General features: G+C 50.0%; 1 protein-coding gene across 1 annotated transcript in view; it reads left to right on the forward strand.

Annotated features, from left to right (window-relative positions):
* Positions 1 to 5,219: 5,219 nt before the first annotated feature.
* The window catches only part of R3HDM4 (R3H domain containing 4), a 31,458-nt gene continuing 12,595 nt past the window's right edge, over positions 5,220 to 24,082 (forward strand). Inside the window, exons 1-3 of the mRNA XM_044998585.1 lie at positions 5,220 to 5,344; positions 16,463 to 16,617; positions 17,723 to 17,841. Of these exons, the coding sequence (XP_044854520.1) occupies positions 5,286 to 5,344; positions 16,463 to 16,617; positions 17,723 to 17,841 (333 nt within the window). The 5' untranslated portion in view covers positions 5,220 to 5,285. The remainder of the gene's footprint in view (positions 5,345 to 16,462; positions 16,618 to 17,722; positions 17,842 to 24,082) is intronic.

The raw sequence follows: 24,082 nt of genomic DNA on the forward strand, positions 1-24,082 counted from the left end.
AAAAAAGTATGTAGTGATAATCAAGATGGCCCATTTCAGACAGTTGACAAAAAGGTGTGAGGATACTTAACATTAATCTATTTCCTCATGTTAATTAAGTATCCTCACACTTTTTGTCAACTGTCTGAAATGGGCCATCTTGATTATCACTACAAAAGTTTTTCTATGCATCTGATGAAGTGGGCTGTAGCCCATGAAAGCTTATGCTCAAATAAATTTGTTAGTCTCTAAGATGCCACAAGTACTCCTCGTTCTTTTTATTTTGCCTGATGCCTTTCAGAACGTGCTTGTTTATAAGCTATTAAACCTTCAGCAGCGATTTGAAGGAGAGGAGATATTCACCGAGATAACAAGACAACAGGATGCAGCGTGTGAACCTCTGAAATTAAAAGAGTGTTCTTTTTTTTAATATACCACTTCAGCGCAGAGACTCCTTTCCTCTGGCTGAACCCTGTAATTACAGCAGCAAAATCCATGGAAAACAAGCCACGCTGCTAACGCTGAAACAAATGAAAAACAAGAAAACCGGGGGCCAGATCCATAGCTGGGGTCACTCCTGTTGCAGTTCAGGGCAACTGCACCTTTATTTCTCCTCAGTGGTTCAGTCAGGTCACCAACTCTCAGGCTTCCTGTTCCACTGGCTGTCACCTCTCTTGGGTAGCGTAACCAGGTGTCCGGTCTTTGACCAGAACACCCTGTCGAAAAGAGATCCTGGGAGTGGCTTCCAAGACACTGATAGTGGAGGACCTACATTAGCATCCATCTCCTCCTACAGTAGTTACGGACAATTCCATAATAGCACATACACAATTTTAATTTTTAACACAGTGGCCCCAGGGGTCTGCCAGCTAATTCAGTAAGGTTAAACTTAATTCAGTAGAGTTTATCTTAACTCCATAAGGTTTGTCCAGGATATTACAGCATATTGTCAGTGTGTGACAGCACCACTGACGTCAGTGGGGTTGTGCTTTGGATCTGGTCCGGCATTCCTCTTATGTTTCCTTTGTGTCCTAGAAGCATGTAAACTGTGCTGCTGGCGATTCAGCAGCAGGTGCTCTGATAAGGGATTCAGACTGATGTTAGTCCACAACAGGGGGATGAGATGCAACAGTGGGGTCCTGACTGGAGTTGGTTTTTTATTTTATTTTTTTTACATGTGAAGGAGTCTCTTTTAGTGCCTAGAGTTGCACATCACAACAAAATAAAACAGAGCTAGATGGAGGGATGGATGACAACTGAAATCATTCTATGATACAAATGCCAGAACACTGAAATCTCACAAAAAACTCCATCATAATTATGCAAAATGTAAGGGGTCAGTGGCACCCTGGCATGGTAATGCCACTAGCAAAGCAACTCAGGTAATATGTCATTCAGACAGAGAATGGACAATTAGGTGAATCTGCAGACACCTAAGGACTGTTCATAGGGGTGCAATCACATCTGGTGACAAAAATATGATTTGTGATGCTAAACCAGCAAGTGAAGAAAGCACTAACCGTGATACAAAAAAGCCCTTAGAACTACCCACCGGGCAGACTGAAGAGTACCATTGACACAAATACAATCACCAGACGACACCACAGCTGTGTTGCTCCAGATAAAGAAGATTTAAACCCCGAATGGAAGCCCTACGGCATGTCCTAATGCTGTTATGAAGCAGGAACATTGGTAATGGCATCTCCAAACTTCTTTTGTTTATAGGGGGGGACGAATTGTACACATGATACCTATATCTGGCACACTGTTAATTTGTTAAAGGTCACAAGGGATGTTGGCCCAGACCCTCAAAGGTATTTAGGCTCCTAACTTCCGTGGATCGGGGCCTTTATGCAAGACTAGGGTTTCCAATATAGTAACTGGTGAAATTTCCTCCTCTGGCAGTTTCAATTGGCTGCAGGCTGCTACTTCCTGTCCTAAAAGACTGAATAGTGCTGGCTTGAACTGCTCAGCAGCTGCCACATCCCATGTCCAGACATGCCAGGAGGCTAACCCCTGCAGCAGCACAGATACATGGAGGTATGTACCCAGCCACAGACTAGGCTGACCGGACAGCAAATGTGAAAAATCAGGGTGGGGGTAATAGGAGCCTCTATAAGAATGTAACCCCTTTGGGGATGATAAGGGGTGGTGCGTGATTTCTTGATCCCCATGATCTTACAAAGTTCTTTTATTAACCGACTTTCAAAATCCCGTCCCTGATGTGTGTGTAGTCTGGCTGGCAACCCATAGTGGACGAAGAACTTTTCCCACAGGATCTTGGCAACCGTGGAAGCTTTTTGATCTGTGGTGGGATAAGCCTGGGCATAATGAGTAAAATGGTCAGTGACCACCAAGATATTTGCAATACCCCGGCGGTCAGGCTCTAATGACAGAAAGCTCCATGGGTGCAGAACTCGTGATGCTGACAAGAGGTGCTGCCTGCTTAGGCAGAGTCTTTCGTTGGATACATCTGGTGCAGGTGCGAATATGGTGGGCGATGTCCGGCCCCATCCGGGGCCAATAGAATCTTGCCTTAACTAGGGACTCCAATCGCTCAAAACCCAGATGCCCTCAAATTCGTGCCTCAAGGACCCATCATCTTGCCTCCGCGTCCAGTGGTGTCACCTCAGCCAATACCTGACAACCAGCCTAGACGTTCCTCTAGGGAAGGGAAGCCCAGGTGTGTGCTGACGTGTGATCGTTTAGGGGAACCTACAGATCCCTGGGGTGCCATGGGGGGCAAGCTGCCTCATGAGAAACCTGTTCCACCCCTCGGGGTCCTGTGGGATGGATGATGGGAATGCTTCTGACGAATGGGGGCCGTGGGTCTCCTGCTGGGGATCCATGGTTTAGAACTGCCTACCTTGATGGGGATCTCACTGAAAAACGAATGAAACCAAGGTGAAGCTGAGGAAAGCGGCATCACACACACAACAGCCCTGCTTGGCACAGCTGTGCTGCACACGGCTGTCATTGCAAACTCTGCCCCAGATGGCCCGGGCAGTGGGTGAGCTTAGAACCCTCCTCTGGATTTAATAAGAGCACATGTCCCATCCTAGCACTTTCCCTTCAAGGAGGTCAAAGCACAACCCATCCAAACCAGCCTCTCAGGCACAAAAGAGGATAAAGAGATGTGCCCTTAAAGTCCACACACTCAGATTCTGTCAGACCCTCAGGGGAACAAATTCCAGGGCAGAGGCTGCCCCCACCCCCCCATAGGCCATGTCCACACTATATTTTGTCCAACATAGCTGGCAGACTGCCTGAGCTGGGCTGGCTCAGGCCTCTACTGTAAATGGTTATACTGGTAACGCAGTGCTTTTAATGGAATAGCATGTATTGCTCAGGGGTACAGGGGTTCTCAAACTGGGGGTCAGGACCCCTCAGGGGGTCGCGACGTTATTACATGGGGGTCACGAGCTGTCAGCCTCCACCCCAAACCCCGCTTTGCCTCCAGCATTTATAATGGTGTTAAATATATAAAACAGTGTTTTTAATTTATTAGGGGGGGTCGCACTCAGAGGCTCACTATGGGAAAGGGGTCTCCAGTACAAACGTTTGAGAACCCCTGATTGTAGATTAAGGCAAGCTGGCAAAAGGAGAGCTTTGCCAGTATAGCCGTGTCACACCAGGAGCGCTTTGCTGGTGTAATACACAGGGAAAGCACTCCCAGTGTAGACACGTGGCCCAGAACGCCCCGCGCCCCTTCCAGAATTCAGACCTGGGGACTGTTAGCAAGAGTTTGCCAGCTGCTCTCAACTGTTGAGATGGAGCATAAAGAGAGAGAGGTAGACTCTGAGGTCCCAAACTGTCTAAGCCAGGACTCGAGCCACAGAGGGCTTTATACGTTGAAACCCACAAGCAAACTGAAGGCGAGAGGCCTCTCCAGCATAACATGGTCCAGCTGGTGTTTCCAAATGATCTTCCAGGGGAGCGGGGAAGGGCACTGTCTCCACAGTGTGTTGGCTCCTGACTTGGGGTTCCAAGAGCAGCCCTGGAGCCGCAGGGCACAAAGGACACTAATGATTTGCCTCCCTGCACAGAGGACCCTCCATTTCTGGAGCAGCTGTCACTTGGGGGAGGGATAGCTCAGTGGTGTGAGTATTTCCCCTCCTAAATCCAGGGTGGTGAGTTCAATCCTTGAGGGGCCATTTAGAGATCTGGGGCAAAAATCTGTCTGGGGATTAGTCCCCCTTTAAGCAGGGGGTTGGACTAGGTGACCTCCTGAGATCCCTTCCAGCCCTGATATTCTATGATTCTTTCATACATTCCACCAACCCATTGTCTAAGTCCCTATCTTGGCTAGGGTGACCATATGTCCCATTTTGGCCAGGACAGTCCCTTCTTTAAGCCCTGACCCAGCTGCCCTGGGCAAGAGCAAACGGGACAAATGCCGACTTTGGTCCAAAAAGCAGGGTGTGGAGGTACGCACCGGGGAGGGTGGTGAGTGGCAATGCCAGTCCTGCACAGGGTGGGAGGCGGGGCCTCACCTGTATGAATGTGTCTGCGTGCGCGTAAGAACTAGGCTATGCCACAAGCCTTTGCTGCGCTCCGTGCCACCCTGCAGCCTTTCCTGTACTGCCCATTGCTGCACCGAAACTATGCTGCACACCCCCGTGCTCTGCGGAGCTCCCTGCTTCAGCCCCATTCCCTGCGGCACCCACCCATCCTGAACTCCCCAGGCCATGCTGCACCCCTATTCCATCCTCTGCGGCGTTCTGCACCTGCACCCCCATCTAGTACCGCGCCCCCATTCCCTGCTCCAGCCCATCCCATGTCTTCCTGCCCCAGGTCTGCTGCACTTCCACCCCATTCTGCCCACAAGCTGCACCCCTCTTCCATGCTACCCTCCCCCCCTGCCCTCCTGCCCCCCATCCCCTGCTGCCCCCCCAGGCCCTGCTGCCCCCCCAGGCCCTGCTGCTACCTGTCTCTATTGCTCCATCCCCTGCTGCCCCCCATCCCATCCTGCCCCCCATCCCCTGCTGCACCCCCCTGCCCTCCTGCCCCCCATCCCCTGCTGCACCCCCAGGCCCTGCTGCACCCCCAGGCCCTGCTGCTACCTGTCTCTATTGCCCCATCCCATCCTGCACCCCAGGCCCTGCTGCCCCTCTGTCTCCAGTGCCCATCCCTTGCTCCCCCCCCGCCCCCCGAGCGGCGCCTCTCTCCCGGCCCGGCCCGGCCCCGCAGGGGTTAACCCCCGGGCCCGCCCCGTGCCTGACGCTGCTTCCGGCGGGGCGTGGGGGGAGTCGGGGCTGGCACCGCGGCCCCTTTATCCGGAGCGGAGCCGCCCGGCCGCCTCCGCCATGGTGGTGCTGACGGGCCGGGAGGCCGGAGGCGGGCAGGCCCCGGAGGAGCCCTACCTGTGAGTGGGGCGGGGATCCCCGGGGTTCCCCGCCCGCCCCTGGGGGGCCCCTGCCGGGGGGGCAGCCCGGGGGTTCCCCTGTTTGCCCCTGGGGGGCCCCTGCCGGGGGGGGCAGCCTGGGGTTCCCCGCCCGCCCCTGGGGTAGCTCCCTGCCGGGGGGGGGCAGCCCGGGGGTTCCCCGCCCGCCCCTGGGGGGCCCCTGCCGGGGGGGCAGCCTGGGGTTCCCCGCCCGCCCCTGGGGGGCCCCTGCCGGGGGGGGCAGCCCGGGGGTTCCCCTGGGGGCCCCTGCCGGGGGGGGCAGCCTGGGGTTCCCCTGGGGGCCCTCTGCAGGGGGGGCAGCCTGGGGTTCCCCTGTCCATCCCTGGGGGCCCCCTGCCGGGGGGCCAGCCTGGGGGTTCGCCCGCCCCTGGGGGGCCCTCTGCTGGGGGGGTCAGCCTGGGGGATCCCCCATCCATACAGAGGGGATCCCCCTTCACCAGGGGTCCCTACACAGAAGGACTCTTCCATTTCTCGGGAGCAGCCAGAGTGGGGGTTCTCTGCCCCTTGGGGAGATCCTGAGCCCCCTTCCCTGGGAGAGTGGGGGCAGCCCGGGGGGTTCCCTTTCCACACAGGGGAGATTTCCTTTTCCCAGGGTGTCCCTGTCTACACAGGGGAGATCCACCCTCCCTTTCAGGCTGGAGATTCTGGGGATTGTTTCCCTCCCACATAAGAGACCCCCTCTGCCCCCAATACCAGGGAGGGGCTCAGTCCCCACACATGGTCAGATCCCCCGTCTGAGGTTGGGGGCCTCACTTGCCCTAGTGGTGATAAATTAGTGTTCTTCCCCCTTTCTCTGGTACCGTATTACCCCACCCCTTACCCCAAGGGGGGCAGACAAAAAAAGAGGAACTGCCTCCACCCCCAGTCGGGTAAATACTAGAGGGTTATTCTCCCTTGTTTCTCCCTTCAGGTAGTGAGGGGTTAAACCGGAATGGCTCCAATCTTCTGGTCTCAAGGCTGCACCCCCCCAAACACTGTGGCCCAAGTGGGGGCTGAGCCCAGGCCGCATATTTCCGAGCCTCTGGCGGATGTCAGTCATCTTGCTTAATGCACAGTGGAAAGGTGCTCGGATCTTGAGACTGGAACAGCCTAAGGTTTCCTCTGCTTCATTTCCCCCTAGAATGAGACCTTGGTCCCATACGAGTCTAGGGCATCTGCTTCACCTGGCACAGGTGCTAAGGCCACTCCTTGCCCCCCCCGCACACACACCCTTCTGCCTTGGTGACACACAAAAGGTCATCACTCTGCTTCCTCCTCCCTTCTGATCAGCAGCCCAGGGAATGCAAATACCTTTCACCTTACTCTGGGTTGGGCTCTTTGAACCTCCAAAGCCCTGAAAGTACAGTATAAGGCCTTGTTTAAATGCAGAAGTTGCTCCAGTTGACGTTAATTTGAAGCAAATTCCTGTGGAGAAGCTTTTGTTGTTGTTCAGTTCAGTTGATTTTAAGCTAAACTGAAACAAGCTGCCTGGCTTAAACTGGGATAAGTGTTCACACAGCCTTTTGCACGGGTTTAACTACATTGGTTTCAAGTAACACCTGGAATAAAACCAGTGCACCCATCTCATATAGGCAACCCTGAGGCCTTCTGCCTGTGGGATTCCCCAGCCCAGTTCTTCCCTGCTTTGCATCTAATGTAGCTGTCCTAGGTGGGTATTATGTCCCCAACCAGAATGGTTGCATAACATGCTCATTTGGAAAGGGTGTAAGTGACACCACAGTCTGGCCAATTTAGGGCTGGTATGCACTATGGGGATTATAGGACCACAGCTATGATCTGGTGAGGTCAGCATAGTTGTGGCACTCGGGTGTGGATACTTATTTCTGTGGCCCCCATTCCCATAGTATCAAAGACTTAATGTATTTACCCTGGCAACACCCCTGTGCAATAAAGAAGGAGCCTTATCTCCATGTTAGAGGGGAAAATGAGGCTCATACCAACCAAGTGACTTGCCTGAGGTGTGTCAGAGCCGGGAATTGAACGCAGGTCTCCTGAGTTCCAGAGTTTAGTGCTCTAATCACTAAACGATTCTTCCTCTCCGGCGTCTAAGGCGAAGGAGAATCAGACCTCTGGCTGTCCACCAGAGCTGGTGTTAGATCCTGGGGTTTCAACCTGAGAGTCGGAAACGGACTTTGGGTGTTGTAACTACCCCATGATTTGTCGGGGCTGGATTGCGGGGAAGGTTCCAGAAAGCTCCTGTTGTAAAGGGAGATCACAAGTATGGAAAAGGCTGAAACCAGCTGAGTTAGGTGAACTTCAGAAAATGGTAACACAATTTGTACCATGAAACCTTTTGTTTTCTATTCTTCGTGAACCGCAGGCTGGAAGCATTGGGTGGATAAGGGGCACTGGGTTATTACTCAGATAATTAACTAATTATTGTTTACACTCTGCAATTATAGCACCTTTCATCCAAGGTCACCAAATTCTTTATGGAGTTAAGTTAGCAGCGTCGTCTTACATGTGAGTGAAGTTGGGCGTAGAGAGAGGGCATGAGTTGGCCCTGGAGGGGGTCACACAGAGTCCCTGTGCTCTGCCCTAACAGCTGGGTAGCCACAGCACTTAACAACAAGGCAGAAGGGCTGATAGAAGTCTGTATAGAAATCATGGAAGAGGAGGACCTTGACAAGCACCTGGTTTTGGTTGATTACCTAAACTTTTTTGCTTTGTAAAGGTGGGTGCGAACAGAAACCCTTGAGGGGCATATTCTCCTTGTTCTGCCTGTTGGGTGTCTGGGGCTCAGACCTGCCTACAGGGGCATGTTGGGGAAACAGAGTCTGCCACTGTCATCTGCTGAAATGACCCATTTCATGTTGGATGCTTTTGTCAGAAATGGTCCCAAGACTGGACCGTCCCTATGGCCCTTGCCATGGTGGCTATGGGGTTCGGCCACAGTTAGCAGGTGCTAGCTAAAATGGGTAAAACCCTGGTTGCCAGCAGGGCCCTAGAGATCCTAACCAGGGTATCTGTCTGGAAGCCATGCTGTACTCGGGGGTTATAGTCTGTGCAGGACAGCTTTCTAGAAGGAGGATGCTGTCCATACCGGCTAGGGAAACCCTGCTCCCATGCCTGTTGTCCTAGCATGATCAGTGATCTTCCTTGGGACTAATGCACGAGGCTCAATTCTGCAAAGCCAGTTTCTAACGTGCGGGACCATTCCCAGTGTATCTTGTTCATAAAGTAGTAAAGGCCAGAAACTGTTTGTTTACAGCTCTCCTGTAATGAAATCTGCTGATTCCTTTGATTGCCTCTAAACCTGGGGTGGACCATTAAGGGACTGGCTTTGAGCAGCAATGCGGAAATCTGCCAGGTGTGTGTCATTGTGAGGTTTGCGGCTTGCTTTAGCACTGGCTCAAAAACTATTTTAAATGGCTGGAAGTTTGCGCTGTTTGTTGCTAGAGAACTAGCAGTGACTTCAGGATTGCGCAAGTGTTCTGAGTGCTCTGCTCCCCACCCCCATTTTTAATCCAAAGCCGGGCGGGGGGTTGGCGAAAGGGTGAGAAATGAGAACGCGTTCACTCGTAGAGTATCAAGCAGTGACGGGTGAAGATTTTACACTCTCTAGCAGCAGCGCTGTCCGTGCTGTGATGCTGAAGGAACAGCGGCATATAGCGTCTCTGGGGGAAGCTGATGTGTGGAGAAGGGCTCTTCAGGGTGGAGGAGAGTGGTAACAAGAGCCTGTCCCCTTTCTAAGCCACTGGTTGTGTAAGTGGAGAAAAGGATTGGAAGGAGCCGGCCAAGCAAGTGGTGGTGGTGGTGGAACACTAGGAAAAAGCACTTTGGCTTCACGCTGCTGCCAGAAAAATGTTGCCTTCTTCCTAAGAGATTGTGAACAGGCCTTGGCATGATGTTGAGCCTGGTCTGCCTGTAGGAGTATCTGGGCAACCTGCTATGACTGTCACGGGTTGAAAATTAAGCCAGTCTTGGACTGGCTATTCGCTCCTGGACCGGGGCCCGTTACCGAGGGGCCTGCGTGGGTTGTAAGGTCACCGTGCCTTGTGAGTCTCCAAGGCTGAAGATGAATGTGTTCCCATTTAAATCTGGCAGGGAGGATGAAGATCGGAGATTCCCGGGTAGTATTAAACCAGTTGTCTGTCGCTCAGACAGGACCTGCGAAAGGCGTGCCAGTCACCTTCTGGTGTGGATTTTTTCCTGCTTGAACTGTTCGGTAGCTGCTGCTAACGCCTAGTTCATGTATCTTGCTTTCCAGCCATCCCTTTCAAAAGTAGGTCATTGTCGCCATTTGACCGGGGGGGTGGGGGAGAACTAAGGCACAGGTGAAATGACTTGCCTAAGGTCAGCTGGCAAACCAGTGACAGACCTGTGCCTTGAACCTCTGTCTCCTGAGTCCTAGTCCAGTTCCCTGTCTAGGTGACGCTGTCTTCATAGTGGCTGTGAGCTTAAGAAAAGCTGGTGCTAGCAAGTTGTGCATTGTCAGGCAGGAATAGCATCCTTCCAGTGGGATAAAGCATTCACCCCAGCTCTCAGGTACATTAAACCCTTCCAAGTGCCAGTCCGGAAGCAGAGGTCAGAAGAAAGTGTTGATTCCTGACAGACAAGGTGAACTGCAAAACCATAACTTCCAGCAGAACAACCTCGGGGTAGATTTTCCACACGAATATTCTTCTAAGGAACAGGGTTAATCAGTGACAGTGCAAAAGTGCTCTCCTTGCATGGAAGTAGTCTCAGAGGAGGATGAAAGGCCTTTTTGCCAGGATACCAGGTAGGACGGCAAGAGCTAACCTGCTAGCACAAGGCAAATTAAACTTGGCACCAAAGTCTTGGAACACATCCTCTGTGGTGAAACTTGCTTGTTTATTTCTAAAAACTTTTTTCCAGCTGAGGCCAGAGGGAAACGTCCTCTTTATTTTTTTTCTTTGCCCTGCTGTGGTGAGCTGGGACTGCCTTACGGTGTCATTAAAATTGGGTATTTCAGAACGTGCATTGCCTTGGATTTTTCCTCTTCTGCAAAATCCTTTTAAAGTCAAACAAATCTTCTGTAGCTCCAGCACTGCGCAAGGTTCTCCATCTCCTTCTGTTCGTTGTCACCCCAGTTTCATGCCTCTGTTTTGCAAGATCATCTCTGACCCTCTGTCCCTGCTCCAGTTGGAAGGGGTGAGAGATTTTACAATAGAGATTCTCTCCCTGGTTTGGCCCCGCTTAAGAAAAAATCAGGACATGGAGGCAAATTAAAAACCTTGCCTTCCTCCCATCCCTGTGTGCCGTTTGCAATTGGTAACCTGCCAGCACACCCTCCCATCTTCCAGGTGGTGAGAGGAGCTGTGCCAATGCCCCTGTTCATGTAATGCACATTTCATGAGGGGGGACGTGTAATGGGGCTCCAGATTGGCAGAATTAGGGTATTCAGGCAATATTCTTGTAGCTATAGCTGAGGGGCATTTTCCTCTTTATGAATAAGTCCATGTGGAGCATTAAACCATCCACCTGTGTTATTGACCTCAAGCTGCCACTAAGCATGACTGATAGCTAAAGTACCAGACCTCCACAATAGAAGCGATTTCTGCAGAAGGTTCCCAGTGTTCCCCTTGCCTGGTCTTTCCCAGTGAATGATACGCCGGTCACTGGGAAGTGTGACTGATCAAACCCACCCGTTTTTGGCAGTCTTAGCCAGTCTTAGTTACAGTAGCTTGGTGCATCCAGACACATAGTGAGAGACAGCCCATGTCCCAAGGAGTTTACAATCTAAACAGGAAACATGAAGGATTCTAATCCCTCTTTTACAGATGGGGAAAGTGAGGCACAGAGAGACTAAGTGTCTTGCCCAGGACTACATAGGAAATCGGTGGCAGAGCCAGGCCTTTAGCCTAGATCTCCTGAATCCCAATCCGATGCCTTAAATGTGAGGCCACTCTTCCTTATGCACTATGGAATTAGCATGATGCACACAGCAGTTGCTTTGATTGAAAGACCCAGTGGTGTCTCTTCCTTCTGTGTAGTCAGACTTCAGGAGTCAGATAGGACGTTCTCAGTATGAAACCTGCATTACAATTTCTTGTGTTCTTTTTAAAGAATACCTGGGATTATTAGAAACTTAATTTGTTTGGGGGTTTTTTTTTGTTGTCATTTATGCTGTTTACTCTTTACACCAAACTTAGCCTGCAGTGACAGTCGCAGGGAGTCTCTGGCGTGGTCTCATACACTAGCACAATGCTGCTTGTGTTTGGATTCTCAGTCTGGCTGGAGCAGGTTTAAATCTTAAATAAAATTGAGTCATGAATTGTAAATTGCTCTTTACACCCGGTGCACAGTTGGGCTGTGATTTACTTATCAAATCCCCATCTCCAAGTGCAATAAGACCTCGGAGTTACGGACACCTCAAGAATGGAGGTTGTTCGTAACTCAACAAAACGTTCTGGTGCTTTCAGAAGGTTACAGCTCAACACTGACTTACTATGGCTTTGAAACTGTACTATGCAGAAGAAAAATGCCGCGTTTAACCAGCGGTTCTGCACTGCAAGTCTGTGGCCCCTGGGGTGCCAGGGGTTGCGGCTGCTCCTCAGCTCCCAGCCCCCTTTGACTGCTCACACAGCCAGTCAGAGCTACCCAGGCAGGGACCTGGCTCCGGGGCTGGCAGAGCCCTCGGGGAGCAACCACCAGCACACAGCCCCTGACAGGTGGATGCCACCTGCTGAGGTGAGTCACGGGGTGGGGGTGGCGCTCCCTCCCTGGACCCTGCGGTTCGGAGCTGGCCTGAGCCCTGCCAGCCTTCTCCCCCCGCCCCCCCCCCCGGCAAAAAAAAATAAAAGTCAAACTACACCTATGCCCAAGGGTCCCTGGCCTGGAGCCCCAAATTTCTCCCCCCTCCAGCCCTGCTGGGCACTGGAGTTTTTAATCGCATGTTAAGAGAGGCCTCAGAATGAAAAGGGTTGAGAACCCCTGCTTTTAACCTTCTTAATTTAAATGAAAAACAGAAACAGTTTCCTTAACTTGTCAAGTCTTTTTTTTTTAACTCCTCCCCCCCCCCCGTTTTTTTTAGTAGTTTACATTTAACACTGTGTTGTATTTGCTTTTTTTGGTCTCTGCTGCTGCCTGATTGCGTACGTCCGGTTCCAAATGAGGTGTGTGGTTGACCGGTCAGTTCCTAACACTGGGTGTTTGTAACTCTGAGGTTCTGCTGTACCTGGGAGGTTATAAATAATCTGAAGTGAAACCATTTGCCAGAGGCCCCAGCGTACAGAAAAAATAGTCCCAGAAAGGGATCATCAGGGAGAGATCTCAGTGGGTCAAAGCTGGGTTAGTTGGAGTACAGTAACACCCAAACAAGGTCAGGGCCCTATCGGCCGTGCTCGGCGCTGTACGTAGTGAGAGACCGTCACTGCCCAAAGTGTTTAGGATGGAATCCTGGATCCACTGATGTCCATAGCAAAACTCCTGTTGACTTCAATGGGCGCGGCATTTTCACAGTCTAAATAGACAAGACGGGCGAAGGGTGGGAGGGGACGGGGACCAGGATGGTGGCTTGCCCAAGGTCATATAGTGAGTCAGTGGCAGAGCCAGGAATAGAATAATAATCCCTGTTTTTATGCATTGCTTTACATCAGTAGATCTCAAAGCGCCATACACAGGAAGGTCACCATCATTATCACCATTTTACAGGTGGAGGAACTGAGGCACATATCTGACATGACTCCTGCAGCAGGCCAGTGGCAGAGCCCAGGTGTAAAACCCAGGTCTCCTGACTCCCAGTCCAGTGCTCTATCCACTGGTTCAGAGATGGGGTGAATAGGCCTCAAAGGCAGCTTCAGTGGGACTCCCCTGGCTCGACTGCAGGAAGGGAGCCCTAGAGCCAAGGGGGTTCCTGCCCGTGGCCTGACCCGGATGAGGATGGGTAAAAAGATGACCGCTGGCTGCCTGGAGGGACGTGGGGGAGAGACGGTCTCTGATCTGCAGTACTCCAGGCCTAGGAGATAGATGTAAAGTGAGCATAAACTTTGGCCCCCAGCACCATAACATTGTGACTCACCTGGCTGATGCTGCGTGGCTCCCCTTGTGATCATCACCAGGTGTGCTTGCAAGGAAGGCCCTCATTTCTCTGAAGAGCAGAACCTCCGAGGACACAAAGCTGGGCGTTGTCACTGGAGGAAGCAGCTTTGCGGGGCTGGGGGGGTACGGGCAGTCCTCTGTTCCCCTAAGCTTGCAACCTAGCCTCTGTTTAAAGAGACAACTGAAATGTCGTTAGTTTCAAACAGTTTAAAAAAAAAAAAAGTTTCAGATGCTAGATCTGCCCCTCCCCCCCATCTTTCTGCCAATTTTTTTTACAGCTGCAGGTTTTTTTTTTTAATGTTTGTCTCCTGTTGCTATGTGGAAACCCACACAAACAAAAGGGGAAACAAACAGTGAAACTGATTGCACGCAGCGTGCTGCCGAATGCACACAGCGTGCTGCCGAATGCACAAAGATATCGGGGGAGGAGGGGAATAGGGAAACGTTAAATTATGTTGATCTTGGGTGTTAATTGTAACAGTTGCAGGTTTAAAAAAAATCAGATGGAAAGTTTTGTGCTCTTAAAGAAAAAACAGTCAACTTAGATCTTCAGTGAACTCCTCTGAAATTCATGCTTGGGTTTAATATTTACCAGGAGGTTCTGCTAGACCAGGGGTGGTCAATAGATGGACTGTGGGCCAAGTCTGGACTGCCAGATGCTTTAGAATGGACCCAGAAATCTTTTTATTTGCTTATTACGATCATTATTTTGTTGTTCTCTCTGGGGTCTGGACCTTGACAAAAAATAACGACCTCGGAGCTAGGCCGACTCTGTGTATAATATAAAAACCCTGGCCTTGAAAATGGATTTATAAGATCAATAAAAACAAAGCAGCGTGGGGTCTTTTTCTTTAGCTGATTGTTGGCAAACAGCCAGGTAGATTTGGTGGAATAGAATCATAGATTATTAGGGTTGGAAGGGACCTCAAGAGATCATCTTCTAGTCCAACCCCCTGCTCAAAGCAGGACTAATCCCCAAATCCCTAAATGGCCCCCTCCAGGATCGAACTCACAACCCTGGGTTTAGCAGGCCAATGCTCAAACCACTGAGCTGTCCCTCCCCCTGCTCTGCATCACAGAGGGCAGTAGCAAGTGAGTATCTCATTTGTTTATCAGTTGTATTCACTTCGAAGGTCAAGTAGTTCTGTCTGCCTGCTCCACCTTTTATATGCTAATTTCAGGTTGCTCTACAGGCAAGGTATTCAGCTTGTAGCTTTATTGCTAAATGGGTTTCCTGTACTTTCCAGCTGTGCATGCTTTCTCCCGTGACTTTTCTATAGGGATCAGGGTAATGTTACCACCAACAGAACCTCAGAGTTACGAACACCAGAGTTACAAATTGACCAGTCAACCACACACCTCATTTGGAACCAGAAGTATGCAATCAGGCAGCAGCAGAGACACACACAAAAAGCAAATACAGTACAGTACAGTGTTAAATGTAAACTACTAAAAAAAAGGGAAAGTTTAAAAAAATAGACAAGGTAAGGAAACTGTTTCTGTGCTTGTTTCATTTAAATTAAGATGGTTAAAAGCAGCATTTTTCTTCTACAGAGTAAAGTTTCGAAGCTGTATTAAGTCAGTGTTCAGTTGTAAGCTTTTGAAAGAACAACCATGATGTTTTGTTCAGTGTTATGAACATTTCAGAGTTACTAACCACCTCCATTCCCGAGGTGCTCATAACGCTGAGGTTCTACTGTATCATTTTAGATCGGGGGAGAGAATCTGGGATCTTGGGTTCTGTTCCTAGCTCTGCCTCGTGATCTTGGACAAATCATTTACAACTTGCGTGTTTAGACAAGGGCTACCGCTTTAATTACAGCGATACAGTTCAAACAGCACAGCCTTGGTGTGGACGCAATTCTACCAGTATAAAGGTGCCTTATCCCAGCATAGTTTATTCCCCTTCCCTGACAGGAATAACATATACTGGTACAAGGTGTCTTGATATACCTGGACAACAGCCCTAGTTGGTGTAACTATTTTGGTGAAAAATGACACCCCAACCAAAATAGTTATGCCAGTGCAAAACTTGGTAGAGCAGGCCTAAAGTGCCCTGTGTGGCTGTTTTTTTAATCTATCAAATGGAGACCATAGTACTCACCTTCTCTAAAGTGCTGTGAGATCCTTGCCTACGTGCAAAGGGTCAGCGGCTATGGGTGGTGCCCCCTGGAATGTTACAAGAAGCAGCTGTGTCAGTCAGGGTTTGACGTAGTGACCCCTTACTGGAGGGAGCCGTCTCAGTGCATCAGCGCTTGTGCACCGCGCCAAGGAATATTGGGAAATCACCAAGCCCAAGTCTCCCTTTGCGCTTGCATAAGAAATCCCAGTTGAATTTCTCTAGATTTGCACTAGTGTAACAGCACAAAACACGTCCCTCTGGGGATCGCTCCACTGGCTGGTTGTGGAGCTTTGCCTGGCCAGGACTAGCCCCCATATGGGCATGTTCTCTAACCCGGCATCTGGGTGCGCTCATTGCATCGCTAGGTCCGGTTCTAATAAGAGAGTCTGTGGGTGTCTGAGAATCTGGCTGCCAGATGGAATTTGTCTTCGGTCTGCTGAGAAGCAGGCTGTCTATTTACTTGCATGTTGGCAGAGTTAATTAAGCATCAAATCTTGCTGTTACTAGGTGGCCACTGAAGCAATCTAATCAAGTTGGGCTTCGAAGCCTGAAGAATGGAGGTGGTGGTTATGGGAGTTTTTTGACTGTAACATTGAGTGAATTTGTCATTGGCTGGCACAAAGCCTGAGAGAATAGGTGTTATCCGGCCTTCCCTCTGCTGTGCCCGCTCCCTCTCCCCTGCTTAGCTCTGCTGATGCATCTCAGTCCTGACCTCTACCCCAGCCCTGGGTTCCCCATTCACAGCTCTCGGGCTGGCCCTGTCCTGACCTGCAGGCCCCCTACTATTCCGGCCCTGGGTTCCCCATACACAGCTGATCCGATCCTCAAGGCTGCCCTGCAGTCCTCTCTTCTTACTATTCCTGGCCTCGGTCCCCAGAACCTCAGCAGCCAGTCCTGGATGGCTTCAGGATCTGAACAGAGCCTCTCACGGTGCGTTCTCTCTGTCTCTGTAGGAGGATTGAAGACTGCCTGCCTCCTCTGGGGAGCTCCCCATCCAAGAGGGTCTCCCCCTCCAAACGGAAGCAGTACTACATCAACCAGGCCATCCGCAACTCCGACCTCATCCCCAAGGCCAAGGGGCGCAAGAGCCTTCAGAGGCTGGAGAACAGTAAGGATCAAGCCTTTTTGTGCTTCATGCAGCCTCTCCCCCCTAAGCACTCAGCAGTCTCTTACCCCTGGGGTGGTCCAGTCTATTCCCTTGGGAGCTGCTTGCAGCATGAGGGACAGTTCATGGTGCGTGAGGCTGGTGGAATCCAGCTCTGCCTGCACTTGCTCATCACCAGGTACATAAGTGAGATAGCTTGAAGCTAGCCACTGCAGAGGTGACTGCGTGGAGCCCTCTGGACAAACAGGCCAAGGCTTGCAAAGGTGACTAGTGCCTTTTGGGGTGGAGGGGTAGGGTATGTAACTTGAGAACTTTTAAAGGGATCAGACTGAGCATCCACCCTCTGAAACCCAGGTCCCTTTAAGGTGTGTCAGATTGCATGGTCACCTGTGCAAACCTTGGCCAATGCTTATTTAAAATGCTCCTCATATATTTCCCTCTGATCTCCGCCCCCCTGTCTTCAGACTCCCCCACCCGATGTATTTTCCTGTGGATTTTGCCCCCCTGTTTAATGACTTCCAAGGCTCTAGCTTGACTAGTCAGCTAGCGATGGGTTTGCACGATGCGGTGGCGTAAAGCTGATGCAGTTCTGCCCAGCTGTGGAGTGAGTGATCTTACCTGATGTGGGGTCTGGCGAGGAGTAATGGGATGAAATTGAGGAAGACTCGGGCTGAATCTCCGGAGAGGAGAAGTTCAGAGTGGCCTGAGCTGTTAGAGGGAGGAACAGTCTCACAGAGACGTGGTGGAGGCTCCAAACTGGTTGGGACAGAGCTCCGGAAAACGTACTGTAGGGAACAATCCCATATGGGGATTTGATGACTGAGTCTCTGCCATGTTGAATGCTTGATCCCTGATTTGGGAGGCTGGGAAGGGGCTGAGAACAATTCCTGCTTATGTTTCCAGTGCAGGGCATGGCTCCTGGGTAGCTCTCCTTCCCCATTCCCCTTTGTCCTGCCCAGCTGTCGGTGAGTCTCTTGCTTTGCGTTGGCCTTAGATCCCCAGGCTGGGACTCAAGGTGGAGTCACTCCCAATAATCAGAAACCCTCTTGCTGAGAGCCGCTCTGCCTGGAGCTCCCGCTCCTTGTTTCTAAAGGGCTCTGTTTCCTAGCTCGGTACCTGATGACCCTGCTGGAGCGGGACGAATGTGGGAATGACGATGGGGAACTCACGCACTCTGCTGCCCCAAGCATCTTCACGGAGGCCTGCAACAACGAGACGTACATGGAGGTAGGTGCCAGGGGTGAATGTACCTGCTTCAGGCTCAGGCTGGGAAGCCTGGGCATAAAGTGTCCAGTACCGGTATTGCTTGGTCCTTAGATCCTTGCTGTTCCTGCCAAGGTGCTGCAGGAACACTCAGCCTCCCGGTGCTGTAAGGAGGTGACCTGGCTTGGACCGTGCAGTCGGTCTGTGTCGGAGCCAGGAATAACACTTAGGAGCTCCTGGTTTCCAGCCTTGAGCTCAGCCCACTAGTCCATGCTGCCAGGGGGTCTGGCTGGTCTGAAAGTGATGGAGACTGGAGGCTCAAGGTTCTTTTAACCTCCCTCAAGCGCCTCCATCCTGCCCTTCCCAGGGCACCACATGTGCTCCTGAGTGGGGTGGGGCCTTCGCTTCATATACATCGTTAACAACTGCATCTGAGAGCCAAGTGCTGGCATCCAAATTAAGCGCAATTCCTCATGCCCTGTCTTTCGCCTTGGGCTGTGTGACTTCTCCAGGCAAGGCCGGCACGTGCGGAAAGATCTGCGCTCCCTTGGCTTCCAGGGGTCTTCTGTTTACTTGGGCTTCCTGTGGCTGGGAGCTCTGTATCCTCCCTCAAAAGCAGCGGAAATACATACCAGGAGACCTTTGGACCAGACAATTGCAAACTCCCTCGTCTGGGGAAGAGCTGTGATGTGCCTTCTCAGGCTTCCCTTGGGCAGGGGCCTTGGAGATGATCTCTAAAGTGCAAATTCCTGGCTTTCCTACGGTCTATCCTGGGGTGATCACTGGAGTATTTATAGATTGGGATGGGAGGCCATATCTTAATTCACACTGGAGTCCGTTTTCTGTCCAGCGGGAGTGGGTGGGTTGAGACCGCGACACCTTTTTTCTTTACGGCTAAGAAGCTAATTCCCTGGTCTATTTTGGGGGTCAGAGGTTGGGAGGAAAGTTCCCTGGGGTGATGTAGACAGTGTGGCACGTTGCCACGCTTCCGTGGGCCCGTCACAGGTGCAGGCACGGCCTGTGCCACGAAACCCTCAAGAGCCTGCACGATGAGCTGAACGGAGAGGGGGCTCGCCTCAGCGGAACCGTTAGCTAGCGGGTGGAATGGCTTCCTCCGTTAAGAGAGCTGTGAAGAAACTCAACGTTTTAATGCTCGCCATTGACTCGCCCAGTCAATGATGATTTCCATCTGCTTTCCTGTCCCCTGGGGCTGTGAGACAAGCAGATGCCGCAGAGGCATCATACTGAGACGCTCACTTAGAGGGCAGCTTTTGTTTGGGGAAGCTGGAATCGTTTCTCTGTGAGGAGATTAAATGGGTAATTAACTGGGAGAGGACTTCAATGGCCAGGGCTTGGAGTAGGAGGTCGTAATGAGCTGTTATGCCCACCACATGCTTCACTGACTGAACCGCCCGGGATGTCTGTTCAGACCAGGTTGCCTTGGGAGGGAGCGTGTCCTCCGAGCAAAATTCTTCAGCGTCTCAAGGCCTGGCATTTGAGACCTTCCCCAGGTGTGTGTGTCAGCCAATTGTGGGTGACGGCTGGACACAAAACCAGCTAGTAGAATGTTAATATCCACGCTCTGCCTGATGAGCGGTCGCACCAGGTCAGGCCTTCGTGTGCCCAGCAAGTTGCTAGAGATGGTACAGTGGAACTTGCTGTGTTTTAGTGGCACCATATCCCAACATGCAACGCTCCATCTAGGTCTGCACAGACCATCTCTCCTGCATGGTGAAAACGGTGTGAAGGCTGCTCCCTTGTTGGTCTTTTTCTGGTCTGTAGTCGGACCAGGCTTTAAAGATCATGTGGCAGGCTAATGTCCCGACTTGGAGGTTCCCTGCGGGTGGAGCAGAGATATTGAGGCGTTGTCTGTGCATAGGAGCAAAAACTCCAGCGCTGAAGTAGTTCCTGCTCAGGTTCTGGCTCCAAGGAGCTGTCAGTTTCAGGAAGTTCTCTATCAAAGCAAGCAGCACTTCCTGCTAAACAGGTGCTTGCTAAATCAAGGCTTGCCTTGTCTGGAGGGACACTTGCAGCATCAGACAACTTGGTTTGTGCCTGATGTTTAACCCCGGGTGACCTGCAGCGCTCTGACTCTCCCGTCAAAACAGGCGTCTTGCCAAACCTCGAGACGTAGCAATCTGCTTTGTAACAAGAAGTTTGGAAATGTTGTTTTCTCTCTCCTATCTTAGATGTTTAGGCTTTTAACGTTGCAGGGGAACAGAAGCAGCTACCAGGGGACTGTCGGAAGGTGTAGCTGCAGACTCTGTGGTTGGAGGTAGCAGGACTTGGTGAGTGGTGTTTGGTCTGTCTGAAGTCTGAGTGGTTAATTGCTGCCTGGTGCTGAGGGGCAGAGCTGAGCTAAGCAGGGAGACTTGACGTTAAAGGTCACTTGAGAGCCATGAACGGAGGCACCTAACAGGACAGTCTCAGAGGGAGTTGAGAGAGGGAATGTAGGAGGTGCTCTCTCCAGGTGCAGCTCTACATGCAATTTTTAGCCAGCGGTAAACACATGGTGGTGACCTGCTATGGATGTGTCATGTTTTCTTTCCTGGCTGAAGCCAGAAGGGACTTCCTGGGCAAGTTGGTGGCTGTGCCGGAGGAGAAAATTCTTGGATTGGAGGGGCAAGTAGAGATGCTACTGGGGGGAGGGGATAGCTCAGTGGTTTGAGCATTGGCCTGCTAAACCCAGGGTTGTGAGTTCAATCCTTGAGGGGGCCACTTAAGGATCTGGGGCAAAAATCAGTACTTGGTCCTGCTAGTGAAGGCAGGGGGCTGGACACGATGATTTTTCGAGGTCCCTTCCAGTTCTACGAGATAATAATAATTGGAGATATACCTATCAGAAGCTGATTTGCTCCTAGACAGCCAGGTTCAGGAAATATCAGTACTCTAGGTTCAAGGAAGAAAGGAGTTGGCTACCGAGCAGTCACAGGAGACCTAGCAATATGTGACCACCAGAGACAAGCGGTCACGGCAGCATTCTACACAGCTGGGGATAGATGAGGATGGGCAAGCTCAGGAGCAGAAGACCAGGAGGAATTCCACACAGTTAGAAGTTGCCAATCAATGTCAGTCCTTAACATGGAAACTGAAGAAAATCTCTCAAGATCCAGCCGGTCCCAAGGAATGGAGCGATGTACAGGACAAACGTGTGGATGGCAGCTTGGACCAACCTGTCAGAAAAATCAAGCTTGTCCACAAAGTTCTCCAACCGGCGGAGGAAGACAGACTATCTTTGCTGGGGATTCGATGCTCAGAAGAATCGGAAGAACATTCTGCAAGGGACGAGCAGAAAACAGGATGGTGTGCTGCCTTCCTGGAGCCAAGCCCTGAGATGTCACTCTAAGGCTGGATCGGATTTGGAACTCAGTGGGAAAGGAACCATTCGTGGTGGTTCATAGAGGCACTCATCATACTGTGTTGTGAGAGATCTCGCCGATAGACGATGTCTTCAGGGAACTTGGAAGCGTGCTGAAGAAGAAGAATGTCCAAGTGATCATCTCAGAAATCCCAGAAACAAAGGAAAAGGCAAGGCAGAAGATGCTGGAAGTGAACTGCTGGCTAGGTAAGTGGTGTTATGGTTTTGGTTTTGTGGAACATTGGACCACCTTCTATTGGGAGAGGGGGCTGTGTAGTTTGCATGGCCTCCATCTCAGTAGAAGAGGAACTGATTTTTGAGTGGTCAGGAGGGCATTAAACGACTAACAAACAGGGAGGGTGAAAAGGAGGGAAGATACAAGCATCATTTAGTACAGAATCAGGATGCTGAGGACAAAATTAATCAAGGGACCAAAGGACATGAAGAGAAGAAATTCTGTAATTGCCTGTACGCCAGTGCTAGGAGCCTGGGTAACAAACGAGGAATTGAAGTTGCTTATTCAGGAGCATAAATTTGATTTAGTTGGCATGACTGAAACCTTCTGGGATGAGTCCCAGAATGTTAAAATCAGTGGTCCGAACCTATTTAGGAAGGCTCAAGTGGACAAAAAAGGGAGGGTGCACTCTGTCAAAAATGGCCCTACCTGTTTTTGAGTCACTGATAACGTGGAAGAAAATGATGTTGAACGCTTATGGATCAGTGTCGAACAGATAAAGCACCAGATGCGGTATTAGTTGGTGTTTGGTACGTGTCACCAAATCACACTAGGGAGCAGGATGACCATCTCCTTACATGTCTCCCTCTAATGTGTGTGTGGGGGGAAGCTGCGTGATCGTGGGGGGATTCAGTTTGAGTGACTCACACTGGATATCTCACGCTCTCAGTACTAAATCATCTGTGAAATTTCTAAATATTATTGATGACCATTTCCTAACTCATAAAGTGTTGCATCCAGCTGGGGGAATTCTACATTAGACTCCATCTTGACAGATAAAGAGGAACTGATCACAGAACTAAAAATTAGTGGTAGCTTAGATACAAGTGATCATTACCTGATCACATTTAAAAGATGCAGTTTCACAATGCAGAAGACAATTATGAGTCCAGTCATCTCCGAGGAAGAATTTAATTTAAAAAAAAAAGTGACTGATAATTGGAAATTGCCTAGGAAAACTTTACTAGATGCCCCAAAAGCCGCAATCAAAGAAGAAGGCTGTATTGGTTTAAAAAAAAAAAAAAAAGCTTGGTTTAAAGGGGAGGTGAAGGCAGCTATAAAAAATAAAATATCAAATGGAAGGGTTGATAGTATAGAAGCTCCCCGACTTACGCAAGCGTTCTGTTCTGGAATGCCTTGCATAAATCGAATTTTGCGTAAATTGGGAATGTATCTCCAACAATTACCCCCCCCCCCCCCAAAAAAAAAAAAGCTTACAGAACTTTTTCCATAAGTCCGGATTTCCATAAGTCCGATTTGCGTAACCCGGGGAGCGTCTGTAATGAATATAAATCAGAAGCTAGGAATGGTAGAAAATTGATAAGGGAAGCAAAGGGACAAAAGGAGACATATCTGACCAGCAGAGTTATGAACAATAAGAAGGAATTGTTTAAGTATATTTGGAACAAAAAGAATCCTAACAATGGTATTGGTTCATTACTAGATGAAGCTGGTAGAGTTGTCAATAATAATTTAGAGAAGGCAGAAGTGTTCAATAAATATTTCTGTTTTGTATTTGTGGGGAGGGGGGAGATGTCATGTCATATATGATAACGCTCTTTCCATTCCACTAGTATCTCAAGAAGATGTTAAATAGCAGCTACTAAAGAGACATTTTAAAATCAGCAGATCCAGATAACTTGCATGCAAGAGTTTTAAAAGAGCTGTTTGAGGAACTCTCTGGACTGTTAATATTGATTTTTTTTCAGTAAGTCTTGGAACACTGGGGAAGTTCCAGAAGTCTGGATGAAAGCTAATGTTGTGTTAATATTTAAAAAGGGTAAATAGGATGACCTAGGTAATGATAGGCCTGTCAGTCGGATATTGATCCAGGGCAAGATAATGCAGCAGCTAATACAGGACTTGATTTATTAAAGAATTAAAGGAGGGTAGTATAACTAATGCCATTCAACATGGGTTTATGGAAGATAGAGCCTGTCAAATTAACTTGATTTTTTTTTTTTTGGCGATTACAAGTTTGGATAATAAAGTGTTGATGTAATACACTTAGACTTCTGTAAGGCATTTGACTTGGTACCACACTACATTTTGATTAAAAAAGAAAAGAAAACCAGAAAGATATCAAATTTAACACAGCACATGAAGTGGATTAAAAGCTGGTTAACTGATAGATCTTAAAATGTAACTGTAAACTTTGAATCATGATTGAACAGCTGTTTCTAGTAAGATTCTGCAGGGATCTGTTCTTGGTCCTGCGTGGTTTAACATTTGGATTAATGACCTGGAAGAAACGGTAAAATCATCTCTGAAAGTTTGCAGGTGACACACAAATTGAGGGAGTGGTAAGTAACGAAGAGGACAGATCACTGATACAGAGCAGTCTGAATAGCTTAGCAAGCTGGGCACAGGCAAACAATATACATTTTTAATATGGCTAAATGCAAAAGTATACATCTAGGAACAAAGAACGCAGGCCATACTCCCTGGACGGGGGCTTCTATCCTGGGAAGCAGAGACTCTGACAAAGATTGGTGGGGGATGTGGATAATCAGCTGAATGTGAGCTGCTGGAGCAAATCTGTATCCAAAAGGGCTAATACCATCCTGGGATGCATAAACAGGGGAGTCTTGAATAGGAGCAGAGAGGTGATTTTTACCTCTGTATTTGGCACTGGTGCGACCTCTTCTGGAATTCTGTGTCCAGCTGTGGTG

This window comes from Mauremys mutica, chromosome 24 (genome assembly GCF_020497125.1).
Source record: "Mauremys mutica isolate MM-2020 ecotype Southern chromosome 24, ASM2049712v1, whole genome shotgun sequence".
NCBI lineage: Eukaryota > Metazoa > Chordata > Testudines > Geoemydidae > Mauremys > Mauremys mutica.